This window comes from Salvelinus alpinus, chromosome 12 (genome assembly GCF_045679555.1).
Source record: "Salvelinus alpinus chromosome 12, SLU_Salpinus.1, whole genome shotgun sequence".
Lineage (NCBI taxonomy): Eukaryota > Metazoa > Chordata > Actinopteri > Salmoniformes > Salmonidae > Salvelinus > Salvelinus alpinus.
The window spans coordinates 14,826,134-14,846,352 of NC_092097.1; the positions used below are offsets into that span (position 1 = coordinate 14,826,134).

Consider the following 20,219-nt stretch of genomic DNA (forward strand, 5'->3'; position numbering starts at 1 on the left):
CTTAAAAACTGCCTTCTGTAGTGCCTTGCGGTCGGATGCCAAGCAGTTGCAATACCAAGCGGTGATGCAGCCAGTCAAGATGCTCTCAATGGTGCAGCTGTAGAAGTTTTTGAAAATCTGAGGGCCCATGCCAAATCTTTTCAGCCTCCTTAGGGGTGGAAAGCGTTGTCGTACCCTCTTCACGACTGTGTTGGTGTGTTTGGACCATGAGCGATACTTAGTGATGTGGACACCGAGGAACTTTAAGCTCTCGACCCGCTCCACTACAGCCCCATCGATGTGAATGGGGGCGTGCTCTGCCCTCCATTTCCTGTAGTCTGCAATCAGCTCCTTTTGTCTTGCTGACGTTAAGGGTGAGGTTGTTGTCCTGGCACCACACTGCCAGGTTTCTGACCTCCTCCCTATAGGCTGTCTTATCATCGTCTGTGATCAAGTCGTCGGCAAACTTAATGATGGTGTTGGAGACGTGCGCGGCCACGCAGTCGTGGGTGAACAGGGAGTATAGGAGGGGACTAAGCATGCACCCCTGAGGGGCCCCCGTGTTGACAGTCAGCGTGGTGGATGTGATGTTGCCGACCCTCTGTCATTGTGAGTGGTACTCACTGTGTGTTGTTGCTCTTCAGTGGCAGCACGGCGCAGGCTGTCTGTCCCAGTCTCACCAGGTGGGTTCTGGAGCTGATGGCAGGTCTCAGGGGAGACTGAAACTCCCAGCCACACAGAGTCAGCTCTGATTGACCATCAGGGGGAGCTGTCTTAGGGAAGAACTAGGCCAAACAGGAACAAACAGATTCAGCATGTGAACTTTCAATCACAACCTATCATCGTCACAACATACAAATACTATACAAAGTTATGGTCACGTTATGGTTATGCCCAGGTAATCTGTGACTATGGACAATCTCAAACATATCTTTATGATAACCATACATGCATATGACTAATGGCATTTCTTTGAATTCATCAACACATTATTCCACATAGAACCTAGCCAGCAGTAAGATCCATTGTATGGTAGGGTAGCTAATTTCTCCAATCCAAACCTCCCTGCACAAAACAAACACATCCCTCTCCCCAGTTCTTCTCACCCCGGTAATACCAGGGGGGCAAGACTCGTTCCTCCAGCGGCCACTGCACTCTTCCTCCCAGGAACACTCTCCAGAGCACCAGCCACAGACCATAAACTCAGGGGCTATCAGGCACATGGCACAGGTCATGAAGTGCTGGCAGCCTGGCCCCCTCTGAGGCACCTGGATCAACTGCCAGCCAAAGAGAGCGATTTGATTAACTTTGATTCAATCAAAGAGTCACTTTGATTGCTGTGTTTGCTAACTGTAACTGATTTTGAACTGGCTTTTCCAAACCTTGTCTCCAACAACAAACAGTAGAGATTCTGACGAGTACACAGCAGCAATTGAGGAGACCCTCTGGTTCTCTACCAAGGTGTAATTGGCAAAGATAATAGGGCTTGATCTTCTCAAAACAAGCTGCCAAAAAGACAGAGCAGATCGTTAATAATCTATCGAAGAAGAGCAGAACTATAGTATGTTCACATTTTTCATTTAACTCCATCTTGGATTAGATCATATGGATCCGGATCACACTCTATTGTGAGCTGTCCCCCTCCATACCTGGAGGAGCCGTCCAGTGGAGGTGCCAATGTGTGCCACTGTCTTGTTCTCTATGGTGGTGACAAGCAGGGAGGTGAGCAGGATGTCATTCATCTGCCTGTTGAAGAGGTCCACTCTGTAATAGGGCTTAGACACCATGGTGGGGTGGTCCCTGCAGGTGGCGTTGTTCTCCATGCTCTGGTCACAGGGAGATAGGGAATAGTAAATAGGGAGATGATGTACGTTCTGAGTAGGGCCAGGAAAATAATTGGGCCCTAGCTCCCAGAGTTTTTTCTGGTCAAGATTAATCAGAATAATTCTGGGCTGCAAACCAAGGACTCATAGGGGCATGTGTAAATAAATCTACTTGTGCTATTCAAATAACATATTCAAAACTACTTACACAATACTTAGATAATACTTTTTCTGCTTTTGGTAATTTAGTGTTATCTTGATCCATGTACAATGTGTTCATATTTATTTATTTTTTTAAAGCTCTCTAGCTACAACCTGTTAAAGTGCAATAGTAAATGTAGGGTATTATATCTGGTACTTGACATCAGGCCTTGAGGCACTATAGCCTACTGCTGTTGTTTCGTAAACAGATGTTCTAGGAACAAGGAAGTGGGTGAGCAGTTTACCTGATGCCAAGTGAAAAAGGAAGAAAAGGTTTTAAAGCAAATGCACCCTAGCTTGTGTAATGCTTTATAAGGAAACACTTTGAGAACACACTGACCAATGAGTTCCTCCACAGCTCTGATAGTATTATATCAGCTATAGACTGTACAACTATATTGACTGATTTTGCCCACCTTCCTCATGGGACCAGGAAACCTTTGTTCTGCTTCAGCTTCCTGAATGAACCACAATGGCGTCCGATCTCAGATGCCAAAGACCCATGGTGAGTCATAGCTCTCGCTACTTAGTTCAGGTTCAACAGAACTGTTAGTGCTATTTGGGAATCAGAATCTGTACTACTGATAATGATGCCAAAATGGAATATGCCTTATCAGTGTATTTTTCTGACTGTCTATATGTATATGTTTTCTCCCACAATACTGTACTAAAAAAAGGTTGGCGAAGGAGGATTTGTTTCCATGGTTTCATAACATCTGTGCATGCTGGAGGTAGACAGTGTAGCAAAGACCAGACAACAATAAGCACTCAATGCCAGGAGCCAGTAAAGGTACACATAAATAGGCATCAAATTATACAATAATTACATAGACAATGACACTCATGGGAGGTGTAGTTGTTCTTGTGAGAAGCAGGGTTATTGGTAGCAGCTGTGAGCTAATGTTGGAGAGGGAGGGAGATTCCGGTAAATTCCAGCTGGCAGGCCACTCCTGTCCTGAATTGTGAAAACACAAAGAAACAGCCAAGTACTGTGAAACAATAATCCCTCTCGGAGTCACGTTCACTGCGGTTACGTTGGTCGACTGGGGTACAGGTGTAAAAATCCCTCAAAATCTGCTGTTGATGCCAATTCAAATTAGCCCCCATAAAGAATCTCAGAACCAGAGATCTGTAGAGGTCAGGGAATATTTGGGGAGTCAAATGTGATCTCATAGTAGTAACACTCACTGGCACGTTTTCAGCTATTTGCTGAGTAAATAAAAAATGTAAAAAGAACAGTCAAAAATGTAAATGGTCGTTATGGCAGACACGCAGTTCAATTTCACAGTATTAAAACATGTTCATTCCCAGATAAATGATGCATACAATTCATTTGACTGACAATAAAACATTGCCAAAAGCACCTTTCCATGAGAGGTTTATTCAAAGACGCATATCCAGAAACGAGTTTAAAAGCTAACTAACTCCCAAATACGCTGGCCTCTGTCCAAAATCATGTTCTTTTTCAGCTGTTTTCTTGTGTTGGCTGAATTCTTTTGTTGGCAAAATGTTGTGTGTTTTTTCCATAAAGCAGTTTTCCATCCCACAAAAAAAGCTTCCAAACACATGGATTGCTCTCTAGAGGAGTCAAGAGCCAGTGAATGCTATTGGTTGCTACAGGAATCATGTTACAACTGTGTCATGGCCTTGTCTATCCTGAACCTGATAAAAAGGATAACAGCCTAATTAGATTTCAAAGACACTGTTTGGCTTACTGCTAAATATACATGTAATCTGACAACTAAAGAATTTTGATTAAGCCTAAATCACAGTTTCCTATTTATGGATATGTCATCTGGATCATGTGAGATATAGAGGATGTGTGCATAGTGGATCGACTACCCAAGGCAGAGAAGAAAAATAACTTGAACACACTATAAAGTCTCTGCTTTGGACTGGGCAATACAGAAACATTTTGTGGAGCAATTGCATTATGACGTCAATGGATTTCTCTGTGCGTAAATAGCTGTTTGCACATGAAAATACAGATAAAGGATTTTTTGTTGTTGTGATTAGGGATTGCTGTCGGAATGAAAATAACTCCTTCCTTTCGACCCTTCTCTGCTCCTGTGTAAACCAAATTTGAGCAGGTTGAGACAACCTATTGCGTGATTAAATACAGACCATTAAACTCTGACATGCTTGCTTTTGTTTAACATCCTTGTCATGTCCATGCACTTACTGTAAGAGAAAACATCATCCTTTACTTACCACCCACAAGAAATTCCATTGGCTCTTACTATACCTAGCCTACAGTGGCGGTCGGTGTCATATAAGATGAGGGAGGACAATTATTTTTTGGGAGCATGGCCTTCTTTCTATTACAGCATACTGGATGACTGTCATTCATACTCCATTCACCAAGTTCAATGTAACATCAATAGGTTTAGGCTACTACATGCTACTCAAATTTTGTCTATACCCATCATGAGGTTGTGACAAACGAGCCTATGAATTAAAGTGTTCAGTGTAGGTGCACAGGTTGAGAGAAATTTGAGTAATCGAGGTGACAGACATTGACACATTCAATACTGCCTTGCACAATCTTGCCTGCATCTAGCTGATCTAGAATGTAATCATTAGTCCAACAGTTGCAAACTAGAGTTTCTATTGGACAAATTCACGTATGTTTATCCCCGTTTCATTCCGTTTGGACAAATTCACATATGTTTATCCCCGTTTCGTTCCGTTTGCTTCCGTTTAAGAAACTTTTTTCCAACAGAGTTGGCAGAATGAATACACCCCTGATCACACGCAAACACAGTTCACTTTCATAGCAGCCACATACAAATAGCATGATTCCTTTTATCATTGGGATAATTCCTTCTCACATCTACGCGCTCTCCTCCTCTCACCTATTCCCGTCGCTTGTGGACTTCAGTGCACAACACATCAGCTGTCTGTGACATGGCAAAAAAAAACTTTCCAAGCCAAACCTTCATATAATAACCTCTAACCGCTACACACAGCCTACATCGTGGTCACCATATTAGCTAACATAGCTACTAGAACTAATGCGTTAGTAAAGCCGCTACAATCATGCAGTACAGTGTACAGTTTGCAAGCAGTTTAGCAGTTACAATACATCGGCGGGCCCCAGTGACAATGCATTAAAGTTAAGCTTAACTTGACTTGGAAGAATTCCAGTGTTGGATAGCCATAGCCAGCTAGGTAGCATAGCATCGCTCTCTGTTTGAGCCAGGTGTTTGAGTAGGCTAAACAAGCTAGCTGCATTTGCTAGCTAAGAAAGTGAAAGTGAATATACGAAATACAGCTAGCTCTCTCTCTCTCTCTCTCTCTCTCTCTCTCTCTCTCTCTCTCTCTCTCTCTCTCTCTTGCTTCTCCTTCATTTTTGAAGAAATTAATTTGTTCAAAACTGTTCAACTATTGTCTTTCTCTCTCTTTGAGTCAACTACTCACCACATGTTATGCACTGCAGTGCTAGCTGGCTGTAGCTTGTGCTTTCTGTACTATATTAATTATCTGATCCTTTCATTGGGTGGGCAAGAGCTCTGATAGGTTGGATGACGTCCTCCGGAAGTTGTTATCACTACTGTGTAAGTTTATGGAAGGGGGAGAGAACCACGAGCCTCCTAGGTTTTGTATTGAAGTCAGTGTACACAGAGGACGGAAACTAGCTGTCCTCTGGCTACACCATGGTGCTACCCTACGGAGTGCTATTGAGGCTACTGTATACCATCATTGCAAAACAGTGTGTTTTAATCAATTATTTGGTGACGTGAGTATATTTAGGATATCTAAAAAGGACATATTTTTTATGTTTCACTATTTTCATTTTTATGAAATTCATTGAGGAGCCTGGTTCTCCCATTCCTCCTCTGAGCAGCCTCCACTGATACACAGGAATGAGAGTCATTGCAATAATCTGGTTTCCTGCCGAAAGAGTAGTACAGGATGTTCCATTGCTCCTCTGGAGAGTCCACTTCTTCCTGGTTGGAAAATAGCTCACACCTGTCTCCTGGTGCACTCATTATCCTTCATACTTTTGTACAGTTGTTTTTTTTATTTTATCACTGGATCACAAACAGACATCCAAGTCTCCATTTAACCAGTCCAGCCAGACATGTACGTAACGCATCTAGGCTCAGGGCCGGTCCGTCCTAGTCAAGACAAATATATTGCCGCCCCTACTAGTAAGCAAAATGACTTTGAAAAGATATCTAAAATACGTATTTTTCCAGATATTAAAGTTGGGTTCACTTTAGGTTCTGAATGAATGTGAAAATATTTTTCCAGACGTTGAAATCAGGTTCATTTTCAGTTCTCAATAAAAGCTGAAAAGACGCCATTTATAGACATCTATGTTTGGGCCAAATCAAGGTTGGTCCAGACGGACAAAATCTGAACGAAACGTGGAAGTCAAGGCCTGTCCGGAATGCACCAAAAAAAGACGTTCAAAAGTATTTTAGGAATGCCGATCTATGTGGTAAGCCTACCATTTGTGACCGACCGTCTCGATTCGGTCTTATGTAGTAAAATTTTAAAAGGTGTTGACTGACTAAATATAAGCAGGGCATCCTACCGGAGAATTTTAGAACTTGGACACTGTCTCATTGACCTAACGTTATATCCTAATTTGACTTTGGTGCAGGTCATGTTGTTCTTCACATTACCTTCTATGGTAAACACACACTATATCAAATACAATCTAAGTTTATTTGTCATATGCACAGGATACAGAAGGTGTAAACGGTACAGTGAAATGGTTACTTGCATAGTGGATGGAGTCTTTTGTTTATACATGTAACGTAAACTCACGTAAACTCGTACATCGCCTTGGTCCGTACAATTGCCCTTATTTTAGCGCCCCCAAAACGTAATACTTCCAGATCAACTGTAATGTCAATACCATTGTAAAGCACAATTTCTCCCCTTTCCAACAAAATCAATTACATGACCTAAACACTGCCCGTTTCTGCATAATTCAAGCAGGCAATGAGCGGTCTTTTTAAAAATGGCGGGTGGGGAAGCGAAACTAATGCGTTATAGTGAGAAGGACAGATGTCGTGTGGGAAAATTGCTTTTTTCACTCGATCTGTCCAACTTATCACCTTATCGCCTCTAAAATGTAAATAAAACACTATAAAGAGTTTATATAATGTGTCATTACATACAGTGGGGCAAAAAAGTATTTAGTCAGCCACCAATTGTGCAAGTTCTCCCACTTAAAAAGATGAGAGAGGCCTGTAATTTTCATCATAGGTACACTTCAACTATGACAGACAAAATGAGGGAAAAAATCCAGAAAATCACATTGTAGGATTTTTTATGAATTTATTTGCAAATTATGGTGGAAAATAAGTATTTGGTCACCTACAAACAAGCAAGATTTCTGGCTCTCACAGACCTGTAACTTCTTCTTTAAGTAACTTATTTTCTTCTGTCCTCCACTCGTTACCTGTATTAATGGCACCTGTTTGAACTTGTTATCAGTATAAAAGACACCTGTCCACAACCTCAAACAGTCACACTCCAAACTCCACTATGGCCAAGACCAAAGAGCTGTCAAAGGACACCAGAAACAAAATTGTAGACCTGCACCAGGCTGGGAAGACTGAATCTGCAATAGGTAAGCAGCTTGGTTTGAAGAAATCAACTGTGGGAGCAATTATTAGGAAATGGAAGACATACAAGACCACTGATAATCCCCCTCGATCTGGGGCTCCACTCAAGATCTCACCCTGTGGGGTCAAAATGATCACAAGAACGGTGAGCAAAAATCCCAAAACCACACGGGGGGACCTAGTGAATGACCTGCAGAGAGCTGGGACCAAAGTAACAAAGCCTACCATCAGCAAGGGCATTGAAGATGAAACGTGGCTGGGTCTTTCAGCATGACAATGATCCCAAACACACCGCCCGGGCAACGAAGGAGTGGCTTCGTAAGAAGCATTTCAAGGTCCTGGAGTGGCCTAGCCAGTCTCCAGATCTCAACCCCATAGAAAATCTTTGGAGGGAGTTGAAAGTCCGTGTTGCCCAGCAACAGCCCCAAAACATCACTGCTCTAGAGGAGATCTGCATGGAGGAATGGGCCAAAATACCAGCAACAGTGTGTGAAAACCTTGTGAAGACTTACAGAAAACGTTTGACCTCTGTCATTGCCAACAAAGGGTATATAACAAAGTATTGAGAAACTTTTGTTATTGACCAAATACTTATTTTCCACCATAATTTGCAAATAAATTCATTAAAAATCCTACAATGTGATTTTCTGGCTTTTTCCCCCTCATTTTGTCTGTCATAGTTGAAGTGTACCTATGATGAAAATTACAGGCCTCTCTCATCTTTTTAAGTGGGAGAACTTGCACAATTGGTGGCTGACTAAATACTTTTTTGCCCCACTGTACCTATTTGAAGGTTTGTGTCGAATTTGAATCGTTTTTTTAGGGCGGTGCTAAAGTGATCTTAGAAGTAAACAGCGGCTTTGAGAATGATGATCGCATGCAATGATGACGAAAAAAATGACTAGGTATCCCCCCCTTACCCCCGTCACTGTCCATTTCTTGTTTTTAAACGATGAGAGATGTGCTACACCTGGTGGAGAGAGATTGTAAGACAGAAATAGTTGCTTTATGCGTGCTGTACGTTACGACATGACACATCAAGATGTAACGGAGGGTCAGTTTTTTTCAACTTTTCTCCAATACTATAGAGCCATTACCATGTCAATCAACGCTTGAATAGAAACGTAGTTCACACCCCAGATTTTGAAGTCAACACATTAGTCCCATTAGTTTTCTTTGTAGCCTCGTTTGAATGTCGCGGTTACGCACATTTGTACGGAATGGGGTGAGTTTACATTAACTAGAAATGCAAATGACTCTGAGATACGAATAATATTACTACACAGATCATACACGTAACGTTAGCTAGCGAGCCAGCAAGCTAACGTTAGCTAGCTAGCTAACAGTACGCTTTAACTTGCAATGAAAACGACTTTCTGACCAAATTAGAAACATAATATCTGATAATGTAGCTAGCTAGACTATTTTACCCGTATACATGGATGAACGCTTCTCCCTCTCTGTCATGGATGCTATGGTTGTCCTTAGTTTGAAGATGTATCCGGAGACAGGTGTTTTATACAACAGCCTTCTGTGTGTTCTCTTTTCGACTCCCTTCGCAAATTCATAGCGGCAGATATGAGACCCTTCTCTGTGGTAGAGAATGCAGGGTTCAGTGTCACGTTCCTGACCTGTTTTCTGTTGTTTTGTATGTGTTAGTCGGTCAGGGCGTGAGTGTGGGTGGGCATTTCTATGTTATGTGTTTCTATGTTGGTAAATGGGTGACCTGATATGGTTCTCAATTAGAGGCAGGTGGTTTTCATCTCCTCTGATTGAGAACCATATTAAGGTAGGTGGTTTCACATTGTTTGTTGGTGGGTGATTGTCGCTGTGTCTGTGTTTATTTGCACCACACAGTACTGTCTCGTTCGTTTGTTCCTGTGTCAGCGTTTGGGCCACACAGGACTGTTTCGGGTTTGTCACATTTGTTGTTTTTGTATTTTGAAGTGTTTTGTTGTTTTGTCATTAAATAATGAACACTTACCCATCTGCATTTTGGTCCGATCCATGCTCCTCCTCGTCCGAGGAGGAGAACGACTACGACAGCCGTTACATTCAGAAACATGTTTAAAGTGGTCGAGCCGCACTTCACTATTCCTTCCCGTACACATTTTGCCCAGACATTAATACCTGCCTTACACAAAAAAACAAAAAAACAACTTGAGAGCGAGTTGTCAGAAACGTGGTCTGTAGCTCTAACCACAGACAGTTGGACATCTAGAGCTATTTTACTGTAATGGCTAATTTAATTACGGCAGAGTGGGAGATAAAAAGCCATGTCCTTCAAACACGTCCCCTTGAGAGTAGTCACACCAGTGTAAACTTGGGGGAAGAGCTAAGGGAAGTAGTTGCAGTGTGGAAGTTGGAGAGGGATAATGTAACGATTCCTGTGACCACTGACAACACTAGAAATATTGTAAATGCAGTTGCACTAGCTGGATTGGGGCCACAGATGGGATGCTTTGCTCACGTTATTAATCTGCATCTCAAAAAGCAACGTCAGTGAATCCAGTCTCTCGCCTCCTAGCAAAGATCAGGAAGGTGGTATCCTTCTTTTATAAAAGCACAACTGCTGCACATGTTTTCAAGACAAAACAGGAGATGCTGGAGCTGCCAAACCACAAACTAATCTAAGATGTCCCTACTAGATGGAATTCAAGCCATGACATGTTTGAGAGATACCTTGAGCAGAGAGTTGCGGTGTATTCTACAATGACTGATCAAGCTGTGAGGAAGAATGTCAAAGATATTGTGACCTTGTCTGAAAATGACATAAGACTAGCAGAGGAAGTTATCAAAGTGTGCAAACCTCTCAAAACAGTCACAACACTGATATGCACTGAGAGCATTCCATCAGTTTCGATGGTCCTGCCTATGAACACAATGATCCTGAAATCAATGGTGGCATCTGAGGAAGATGAACCCACAGTAAGGGATGTCAAGACTGCTATCAGAGTTAACCTGGAGCCTAGTATGCTGACCCTGGTGTTCAAGACTTCTTACACAAGAGCACCGCTTTGGATCCCGGTTCAAGTCCCTGCTGCACCTGGATGCTGCTGCTCGTCTGAGAGTCTACAATGAATTCACAGCAGAGATTGTGACCAATATACAACAGGTATTGTATTTATTTTGTTAATGTGACATTTATTTTATTAATTAGTGATTTAACAATTCATTATAAAGTAATAATTGTAATTGTCATAATAGTGTCTGATATATATTCCTAACAACAAATCATATTTTTAAAGCCACTTCAGAGGTTTTCATCTAATTTAATTCTGCAGGGTCAAGCCACAGATACCACAGGAGCCAACCCCTCTCCAGAGATAACAGACAACAGGGGTTCTCCTCCAGAAAAGAAGTCTGCCATGGCTGAGCTTTTTGTTCATGACCCAGGAGCAGGGAACCAAGTCAAAGGTCAAGGTCATAGAGGAGGAGGTGACCTCATACAGTGAAGTGGACCTTATTCCTCTGGATACTGATCCACTTACATGGTGGAAGACCAAAGAGTTAACATACCCTCATGTTGCCATTTTAGCAAGGCGCTACCTGGCTGTGCCTGGGACCTCTGTCCCTAGCGAGAGGGTATTCTCCACAGCAGCTGACATTGTCACAGTAAGCCGATCTGTGCTCACTACAGATAATGTGGATAGACTAATCTTCTTAAATAAAAACTAGAAAATCTGATATATATATTTTTTTCAAGTAACCAGTCTCAAGTGGTCCTATTTTGTTTAGAGCACTGCTATGTGACTTAATGTTGATATATGCTGCTGGACTAAGCAGTCTTGTTGAAGTTCTGTTTTAAATGACTATATTATTTCATATTATAAGGCAGGCACTGCTGTTTTTTGTTGTCCCTTTGTTTCCATATTCTCCTGGGAATTCAAGCTACCCATGTTTACTATTATAATAAATGAAAAATCTAAATACAAATTACATATTTCTCAGGCATTTATTTTGTCGATGTATCGAAACCGTACCGAACCATGTAAAAACAGTACAGTAACGTACCGAACCGAGTTTTGTGAACTGTTTCACCCCTATTAAGTAGCCTAACTAACGTTTACCCAGTCTGTCACAAATATTAAAGTGAAGTAAGGGAATAACTCTCATGCTATCTATGCATTGTGAAGACAACCTGAACAGACTGTGTACGCATAATGTATATAACACAATTTACCAACACCTCTCTGGATCAACCTGTGTGAGTGAGTGTTGAGTTGGTGGGCTGGTGGACTCACCTCATGAGGACAGCTCTCGCAGGCCTGGAAGTGGCAAAGTCCCCGGGACAGCTGCTCTGGGCCGGACTTACAGCAGTCATCCACCCCGTCATCGATGGCCTTGTTCACGTTGTCCATTGGAAAGGCACAGAGGGCTGAGTCGTGCTCTGTGACCCCATTGTCATCTGTGACAGCGAACACTCCATACAGGATGTCATCCTCTTCCTCTGCCCCTAGTTCATCTGCCAGCTCACTGCCTGCCTTCCCAAAGTGGGCTGCCTGCACCACGTTGTACACCACATCCTTAAAGGCCTCACTCCCGCTTACCGTGTTCCTTCTCCTCCGTTTGGGTTCAAACCGGCACTCCAGAACCACCTCCCGGTACCTCCTCATCTCCCACTCATTCCTCGGCAGGCGGCCCAGCCGCGTCTGAAACGGGGAGAACTCTTGGTCAGGGCTCTCTCTCTGGACGGACAGGAAGTAGACAAACTCCTGGGTGAAGAAGCTGTAGACATACTCAATGTTGTAGGTCCTGCGCAGGCTAGGCAGAACGGTCAGTCCCCGCACGTCATTGTAAAAACCGTCTTCTGACGCCAATGGTCGGCGCACTGATATGGACTTCCTGTCATATCTCTGTGTCACGCTGTCATTTACAGTGGAAGCCACAAAAAAGTATACAGTCTGTCCCTCCTCCACCATGGTGACTTTGGTGCCCAGCGGGCTGGCAAGGCAGTCAGGACAATAGGCAGCAGAGTTAGATTCTTTTCTGAATAAACATTTTGATGAATTCTTATTGGGTGGTTGTCCATCTGTCTTAAGTTGGTGGAAATGGCATACACCATATTGAGAACTCCCACAAGAGTATAAATACATAAAGAATGTATCCAACAACAATACCTCATTGTCAGTGTTCTCTAGGAAGTTGGGATCCTTGTCAACGTCACACAAATCACAAATCTTACACTCAGGGCTGCCCACTGGGCCTGTAGGAAGCTCCCACACCTTCTCCAAACTCATGTTCACAGCCTCGATCACATTCTGAGATGCCACATACACTTCCTGGTACATTGAGTTGGTCACTATGTTTTGGATGGGGCTCTTTGTTTGGAAGAAGGGCATGGTGTAGACCACAGAGAAGTTGACAGGGCTAGGGGCTGTGGAGGGGCAGGTGTCCAATGTGGAGGTCAAGACAGTCTGGAGCCAGACACATGTCAACCACTGTGTGGCCCAGTGGACCATCTCCACTCTCAGATGCAGAGAGAAGGGGAGACTGACGTCCTTGCGTTACCTCCAGGTCTGATTGTTGGACAATGTCATCCTTATTGAGACCAGCTGCAGATCTCTGAGGAAAATAAAAAATTATAAATGATTAAAGTGGTCCTGACTGTCCACAAGATTGAAATCAATATGATTCCTAAGCTATAAACATAATGGGATTCTATCTAAAATAACGTAGAGTATAGTACTTTCTGGTCGAGACAAGTATGAGAGAGACAGTGATGAAGAGATGTGGTCATAAGAAAGCAATGTTAAAAGCTTCCGCTGTCTCATAGTAAACAACAGCCTAATAGGAAATGTTTAGATACCGGTAGCCAAAGAGAGCTGTGTTGGTATTACACAGTATGTGTCTGTGAAACTTCTTCCATCATGACATACGAAAGCCTTTATTTTAATTAACAATCTGAAGTATTTCAAAGTGCCTGAAAATGTCATGCTCTGTCCTTTGAGCTTGAAAATGCATTGCTAAAGCACAACCTAATAATGTAAAAGCCCTAGTAGTGTCGAAGCATCTACCCCAAATTGTGCCATGTTCTCATACAAAGCAGGTAAAAGTAATTCAAACCCTCTGTCTTTCCAGTGCAATACAGATCAATAATCCAGACATCTTCTAATGCAAGAGAATAGCAATTTCCCTAGAAGCTTTAATTTCCCTAGAGGTCTTTACGTTCGAATGATGAATGGGTTAAACACATTCTAATTGCCAATCAATACTGAGCCATGACATGACATACATGTAGCTACTGCTGAAGTTGACCAAAGCACTCCATGTCCCGGGAAGTTGACCAGAGCACTCCATGTCCCTGACATTGTGCATTTGCAATGAGCCACATCCCCTGGGTTGATGATTAACCGGACATATTACAGCCAGGTTACAGGTAGCACTCAGGGACCTGGGCCTCTCTACTTTGCATTCCTGTCACAACCACTACATGCCTTTCTGGGGAAAAGATGCACACGGACTGATGGTCATACAATACGTGCCTCTTAAGTCAGACATGAAAAGCGGGACTTCTCAAAAAACGAGTTGTAGAATTTCAACAACAGAAGCATTATAATGCGGTTATATAACAGTCTTCAAGATACAGTAAAAAAAATACCTATAATAAAGTTTTTAGCCTTTAGACTTGATGAAAAGTTGGAAATCTTAATTTATATATATATACATATACAGTATACACAACATCAATAATTCATAGAATAGCATTGGCATACATGTTACATTTTAACACCTGCAACGTCATGTCAAACAAACAGAGGTTTAGTGTTTAAAAGCAGCAGGGACATGGGTGTAAGGACTGAGTGACTTTCTTCATGCTCATGGTTAATAAACCAAAGGTTTGAAATGTAGTTTCCATTCATTGCCATTTACAGGTAGGCATGCAACGCATTGCAATCTGGTCTTGGTCATTGAAAAGTCACAAATAGCATTATCTTCATTCAGGTGCTTTCTACAAAGGTCATTTGAAGAGTAGAGCATTTCAATATGTATCAATGAATAGAGTGGAGTTCAGTAGTTCTGAGAAACCCATGATTTGTCTCTGCAGCTTGGTCTACTGTCTGAGCCTGTGAACATGTCCAATGGCGCTAATGCATGTTTTAGCTATCCAAAACTACAGAGACGTGATTAATAGGTTTATAATTCCACACAGACACCCTGTTAAACATGGAACAACGCAATATGAGCTTATCTGGCTTGCAGGAAATGCCATGTGTATATCATATTGAAACAGTTATGACAAGGTACACAATTCCTCATAAATCCAGGTCGACACATACGGTCGTAATCAATACACTGATAATATATAATTTTGGGATTTCAGCAACTATCAACCCAAATTCAAACACTGACAAAAACAACAAACCGAATAAATGTTCTGTCATTCAAGTGGAGTAGATATAAACAGAATATAGAATACCATATAAACAGAAAGAATGGAGTAGACACGTTTGAAGCACCCCATGTAGGAAATGTTTCAGATTATTAAATCAATCAGTGTTCACAATATACATTTTAATCCACTATAAAGTTGAATATATTCGATGATGTCTAAAAATCACAATATAGTATTTGGGTGAGAACCACAAAGAACGAGGAAACTCAGAACTCTCTGCAAAATTATGTAATGCATGTTACTAAACCATAACTTTTCGCTACTTACCTGTTTGAGGTAATGCACAAACGTCACGAATCTCAGATTTGTCCTCTTGACAGCATAATTGACAATTCCTTGACCACGCGCGGACTTCGAAAAGTTTTCCCTTCACCAATATTTATTTTCATGGAGAATTAGCTGTATGCGTAGCCTACGCTATTTTCAAACAATGAAAACAGTTTTTATTTCCAGGCGAAAGGTGAATCATAGACTGCGGTGCACCAGATGGTCTGCTGTACTCCTCAACTGAGCGCACGCATTCACTTCCTCTTCGCGCATAATACAGCGTGCCAACTTCCAAGTGCATAAAATGACAGTGAAGTAGATAATGCAGCTTGCCACTTCACTTAAAACATTTATTTCCAATTTCATTATTCTAAAATAGTAATTGTCATTTTTGCCAGTTCTTGCTGGATATATTCGGACATTTTGGTTGGACATAAATGGTTATAAGCCTACTGTACTTTGTTTCGGTCTTGTTGTTTGAATAATGAAAATCTTACAAAAAAAGAAACAAAATCTATACGATTTCTTTTTATTTTACATAATAGTTTGTTACACTCCAGATACAAACGAACAACAATTTACAGACACACAAACAATGACTACATCTCATCTGGCCGGACACGCATGCTTACATGCGTTGGGTTCGGTGGTTGACATGGTGCCATGAGATCGCCTAGAGCTAGGCTGAGAGCTCTTGTAAAAAGAAAATTGTAAAACTTTCAAATCCATAATTTTTTCATTGCTAAATCTCTTTTTTGTTGAATATTAAAACATACAATCTACTTGCAGTGAAGTCACTCAACATTTACATTACATTCAGTCATCTAACTCCCATCCAGAGCGACCCACAGAAGCATCCAGGGTCAACGCCCTGCTCAAGGGCACGTCGACAGATCTCCCACAAGATCAAAAATACCTATCGGCCACAGGCCAAAGCTCCAAACCACCAGCCCCCCCACCACAGTTTCCGAGAGCTGCCCCTCAACCAACCGAGACCCCCCCCCCCCCCCCAAAATAATGAATCCATTACCCAGCTCCAAGACACTCCCAGCCACGTCCCACAATGCACCAACATACCAACAAATGAACAAAAGAGAAAAAAGAGAAAAACTAAGAAAAACATAAAACAATGCAAAAACAAAAAACATGAAGGACTGCAAAAACCCTAACAGCAAGGCCAACTGAATACGCTCCAGTGCATGTATGACACTATTTACATGTGTGTACTGTATGTGTGTCTGTGCATGTGCACGTGTGTGCGCTTGAATGTGAGTGTGTGTATATGCATGTGTACAAGTGTACAAACACCTACACGGCATCAGCCTCAGGCAAACAGACATTAGATGTAACAACGTTACCATCAGTATCATTCAAACTTAGTTTTATTTGTTTTTATTTTGACTTTATTTTTTAGAGAAAAAAACATCTGTCTTGATATGTGGTGGTCTTCAATGTCAAAGTTAAAAGACTTTCATGTTAAATCCATTTGACCAGCTGTTGCTTCTTTGTCACACCTGCTGGTTGGAAGGTGAAGATGGCTGTGGCTGTGTCTGAGATGTTAGAGAGGCAGAGGAACTGTTCCTGACCACCGCTGATGTGTGGTTGAATTTCTGGTTCTTTACTGCAGCCGATAAATCACCCAGTTGGGTGCTACTGTTGGCAATGAAGGATCAGCTACCTAGGGAGGAGCGGTACTGAAGGAACTGGGAATGTTGGACAAAGCCATGGGCCCTGATGAAGAGCTCCTGGCTTGTCTGACAGACTGACTTGCTCCATGGCTCTAATGTAGGTTTACCATCGATGCACCCTCTGCTCAAGCCATACTGACTTTTCCAAGCTGCCTCAACTCCATTCGTTTTCTATATTTAATTTGTTGTTCATTGATGGATGATGTAGTTTGTTAACAAGAGGACCACAATGTAAATACGTTTCAACACTTTTTTGTGTTAAATTCAATGGTTTTTACATACATTGTATCCACATGTGTGGTTGAAATGTGTTTTTATTTATTTTTCTAATAAATAATATATATACACATACATATATCCTAAACACCCTTATCACTAGTGCCTGCATTATTGTTTGCCACTTGGCCTTAAATTGTACCAATTACTTTTCCTTGGCCACTCATGCTATTTCAATATTTCAATAATAAATCATTAGATTTTCCATTGTGTCAATGATGGCGGATTGATTGACTTCCAAGTTTTTTGTAAAAGTTTTTTCAAGATGTGTGATGAGAAGAAAATCATCCAGCCCATTGGGTATCTCACTACACCCCCATATGCCATGTCTTGAAATATGCATTGTAATACCACAGACAGAAGGGGTAACCCAGACAGGTCACATGGCTATAAAGCTGAAGCATCCGTTTAGAACGTTTTCTCGTTATCCTGTGAGAGCTTTTGTTCCGAAAATACTACAGTGTTTTAGGTGCCATGCTTATGTTCATGTTGCAGCAGTGTGCAGGTGGGAGATTACTAGATGTGAGAAGTGTGCGGAAGGGCATGAGATTAAGGAATTTGTAGTATCGGTGGAGAAAGTTGTGTGTTTGTAAGCTGTGGGGGTACCCATGGGGCTGGAGATCAGAGGTGTCCAGTGAGGGAAAGGCAGGTTGAGGTTACCAGGGTCAGAGTAGTACAGAAAGTGTCATATACTGAAACAGTGAAGAGAGTGGTAGAGGAAGATGGGTACAGGGTAAGGGATCCTGAAAGGATTCCTGTGAATAGTCAGAGAACCAATAGAGAGGGATGGGAATAATATGTGCTTCGGTCAGGTGGGTTTCTTAGCATTCATAGCCATGATTGTCAACAGTACTGCAGAAATCGAACTATAGAGGTTGAGGTTGTGGTGGCAGCTGTAGACAATTACTTGGGATTGCAAAGTTTTACTGCAGAAGATTTGTTGGGGGTGTTAAGTGGTAGTGTTCTGTCCTTGCAGAACATTGGCCTGGAATAGGATTAGATAGGGCTAAATAGTGGAATGGGGTCCAGTCCCAAAGCAGAAGAAAGTTTTTTCTCACCATCAAATATGGTAGTGAGAGGAAGTCCAGTCCCAGGTAATGGGAGAGGATGGATTTTGTTGAAACTGGTCCAACATTCTGCAAATCTCCTCATCAATGAAACATCTGATCTCAATAAATGTTTCTGTTTGCAAAACTAGAAACTGTTACAAACACAGTGCATTAAGTTTTATAGACTTGACGCTTTGCCAAAGTAAAACAAAAAACAATTGTTGTTTAGAAGGAGTGCAAGGTTGAATTAAGTTTACACTTCACTGAGGAGGCGTTCCCTAATAGAAATATGCAATTCATGCTACAACACGCCAATTGGATCTCAGAAGCTCGTGATTGGCTTTGCCCACCTCCTTGTTGTTCTGCTCACTATGCTTCTCCCACAGTAAATGACACAGGTGAACTGTCTTAGGTTAGCGATAAATATCTTTGGTAATACTTCTGACAGCCAACGTTCTAGCTCCACCCACAACTTCCAGACTTTATAGCATTCCCAGAAAGCATGGATTATTGAGTCATTATTGGTTTTACACTTAAGACATTACTACTAGTGTGCTGTAGAATTTGTGAATTTTGTCTCTTGTATAATACATTCTATACATTAGTTTATACTGGATAAAATGTTCCAACTTTCCCTCCATCTTGTGCCAACATCAGTTCTTTTTAAGTCTTGGTTCCAATAGTTTATATATTTGTTCTAAGATATTGTTAGTTGGATATGCTCTCTGCAAGATTTTATATATCTTCCCTATCATATGAACATCCTTTTCTGACTCAAATAAGATTTCAAAGACACTTTTGGCTTACTGCTAAATATAAGGTGACAACTAAAGAATTTTGATGAAGCCTAAATCACCCTTTTATGGATATGTAATCTGGATCATGTGAGATATAAAGAAAGTGTGCAAATGGGATCAACTACTGTCACGGCCGTCGAAAGAAGTGGACCAAAGTGCAGCGTGGTGAGCGTACATTTTATTTTATTTTAGTAAATGTCGCCAACAAAACAAGAAACGAAGAAACAACCGTGAAGCTTACAGGGCTATAGTGCCACTAATGAAGATAACTACCCACAATCACAGGTGGGAAAAAGGGCTGCCTAAGTATGATTCCCAATCAGAGACAACGATAGACAGCTGTCCCTGATTGAGAACCATACCCGGCCAAAACATAGAAACACAAATCATAGAAATAAAGGACATAGAATGCCCACCCAAATCACACCCTGACCAAACCAAAAAGAGACATAAAAAAGTCTCTCTAAGGTCAGGGCGTGACAACTACCCCCAAGCAGATAAGAAAAATAACTTGAACACACAATAATGTCTCTGCTTTGGACTGGGCAATACATGTATCTCCAGGCCAGAAAAATGTTGTGGAGCTTGCATTATGTGGTCAATGGATTTATCTGTGTCTAGATACCTGTTTGCACATGAAAACACAGTTAAAGGATATATTTAGTGATAAGTGATTATTGTATGTTGGAATCAAAATAAACCCTCCTCTGCTCCTGTGTAAACCAAATTGAGCAGGTTGAGACAAACCATTGCTTGATTAAATACAGACCCTTAAACTCTGACACCCTGGTTTTGTATGACATCCTTGTCATGTCCATGCACTTACTGTAAGAGAAAACATAATCCTAGACTTACCACCACCACGGAATTCAATTGACTCTTACTATACCTAGCCTACTCCCCGAGTCAGCAAGAGAATGGATGACACCCAAAAACTGTTCAATTGAATGCCTTTCATGAACTTGAGGAGTATGATGCCAATCTTGACCCATTTAATAGGTCACACTGTACATCATGAAAAATACCATCTAAAGATCATATCACATATAGAATATACATTAACTTATACTGTATCTTCATATACACAGGAATAAGAATCATTAAAATAATCTGGATTCCTGCCAAGAGTAGTACAGGAAGTTCCATTGCTCCTCTGGA

At 41.5% G+C, this 20,219-nt stretch overlaps 1 protein-coding gene across 2 annotated transcripts in view; it reads right to left on the minus strand.

Annotated features, from left to right (window-relative positions):
• LOC139535582 (macrophage-stimulating protein receptor-like) overlaps positions 1 to 15,456 on the minus strand; it is a 33,304-nt gene extending 17,848 nt beyond the window's left edge. For both annotated transcript variants that reach the window (XM_071335138.1, XM_071335137.1), the window contains exons 1-6: positions 15,252 to 15,456; positions 11,833 to 13,153; positions 1,629 to 1,805; positions 1,362 to 1,484; positions 1,086 to 1,256; positions 604 to 764 (exon numbers count right to left, since the gene is read on the minus strand). In XM_071335138.1, the coding sequence (XP_071191239.1) occupies positions 604 to 764; positions 1,086 to 1,256; positions 1,362 to 1,484; positions 1,629 to 1,805; positions 11,833 to 13,050 (1,850 nt within the window). In that variant the 5' untranslated portion in view covers positions 13,051 to 13,153; positions 15,252 to 15,456. The remainder of the gene's footprint in view (positions 1 to 603; positions 765 to 1,085; positions 1,257 to 1,361; positions 1,485 to 1,628; positions 1,806 to 11,832; positions 13,154 to 15,251) is intronic.
• Between the last annotated feature and the right edge of the window lie 4,763 nt (positions 15,457 to 20,219).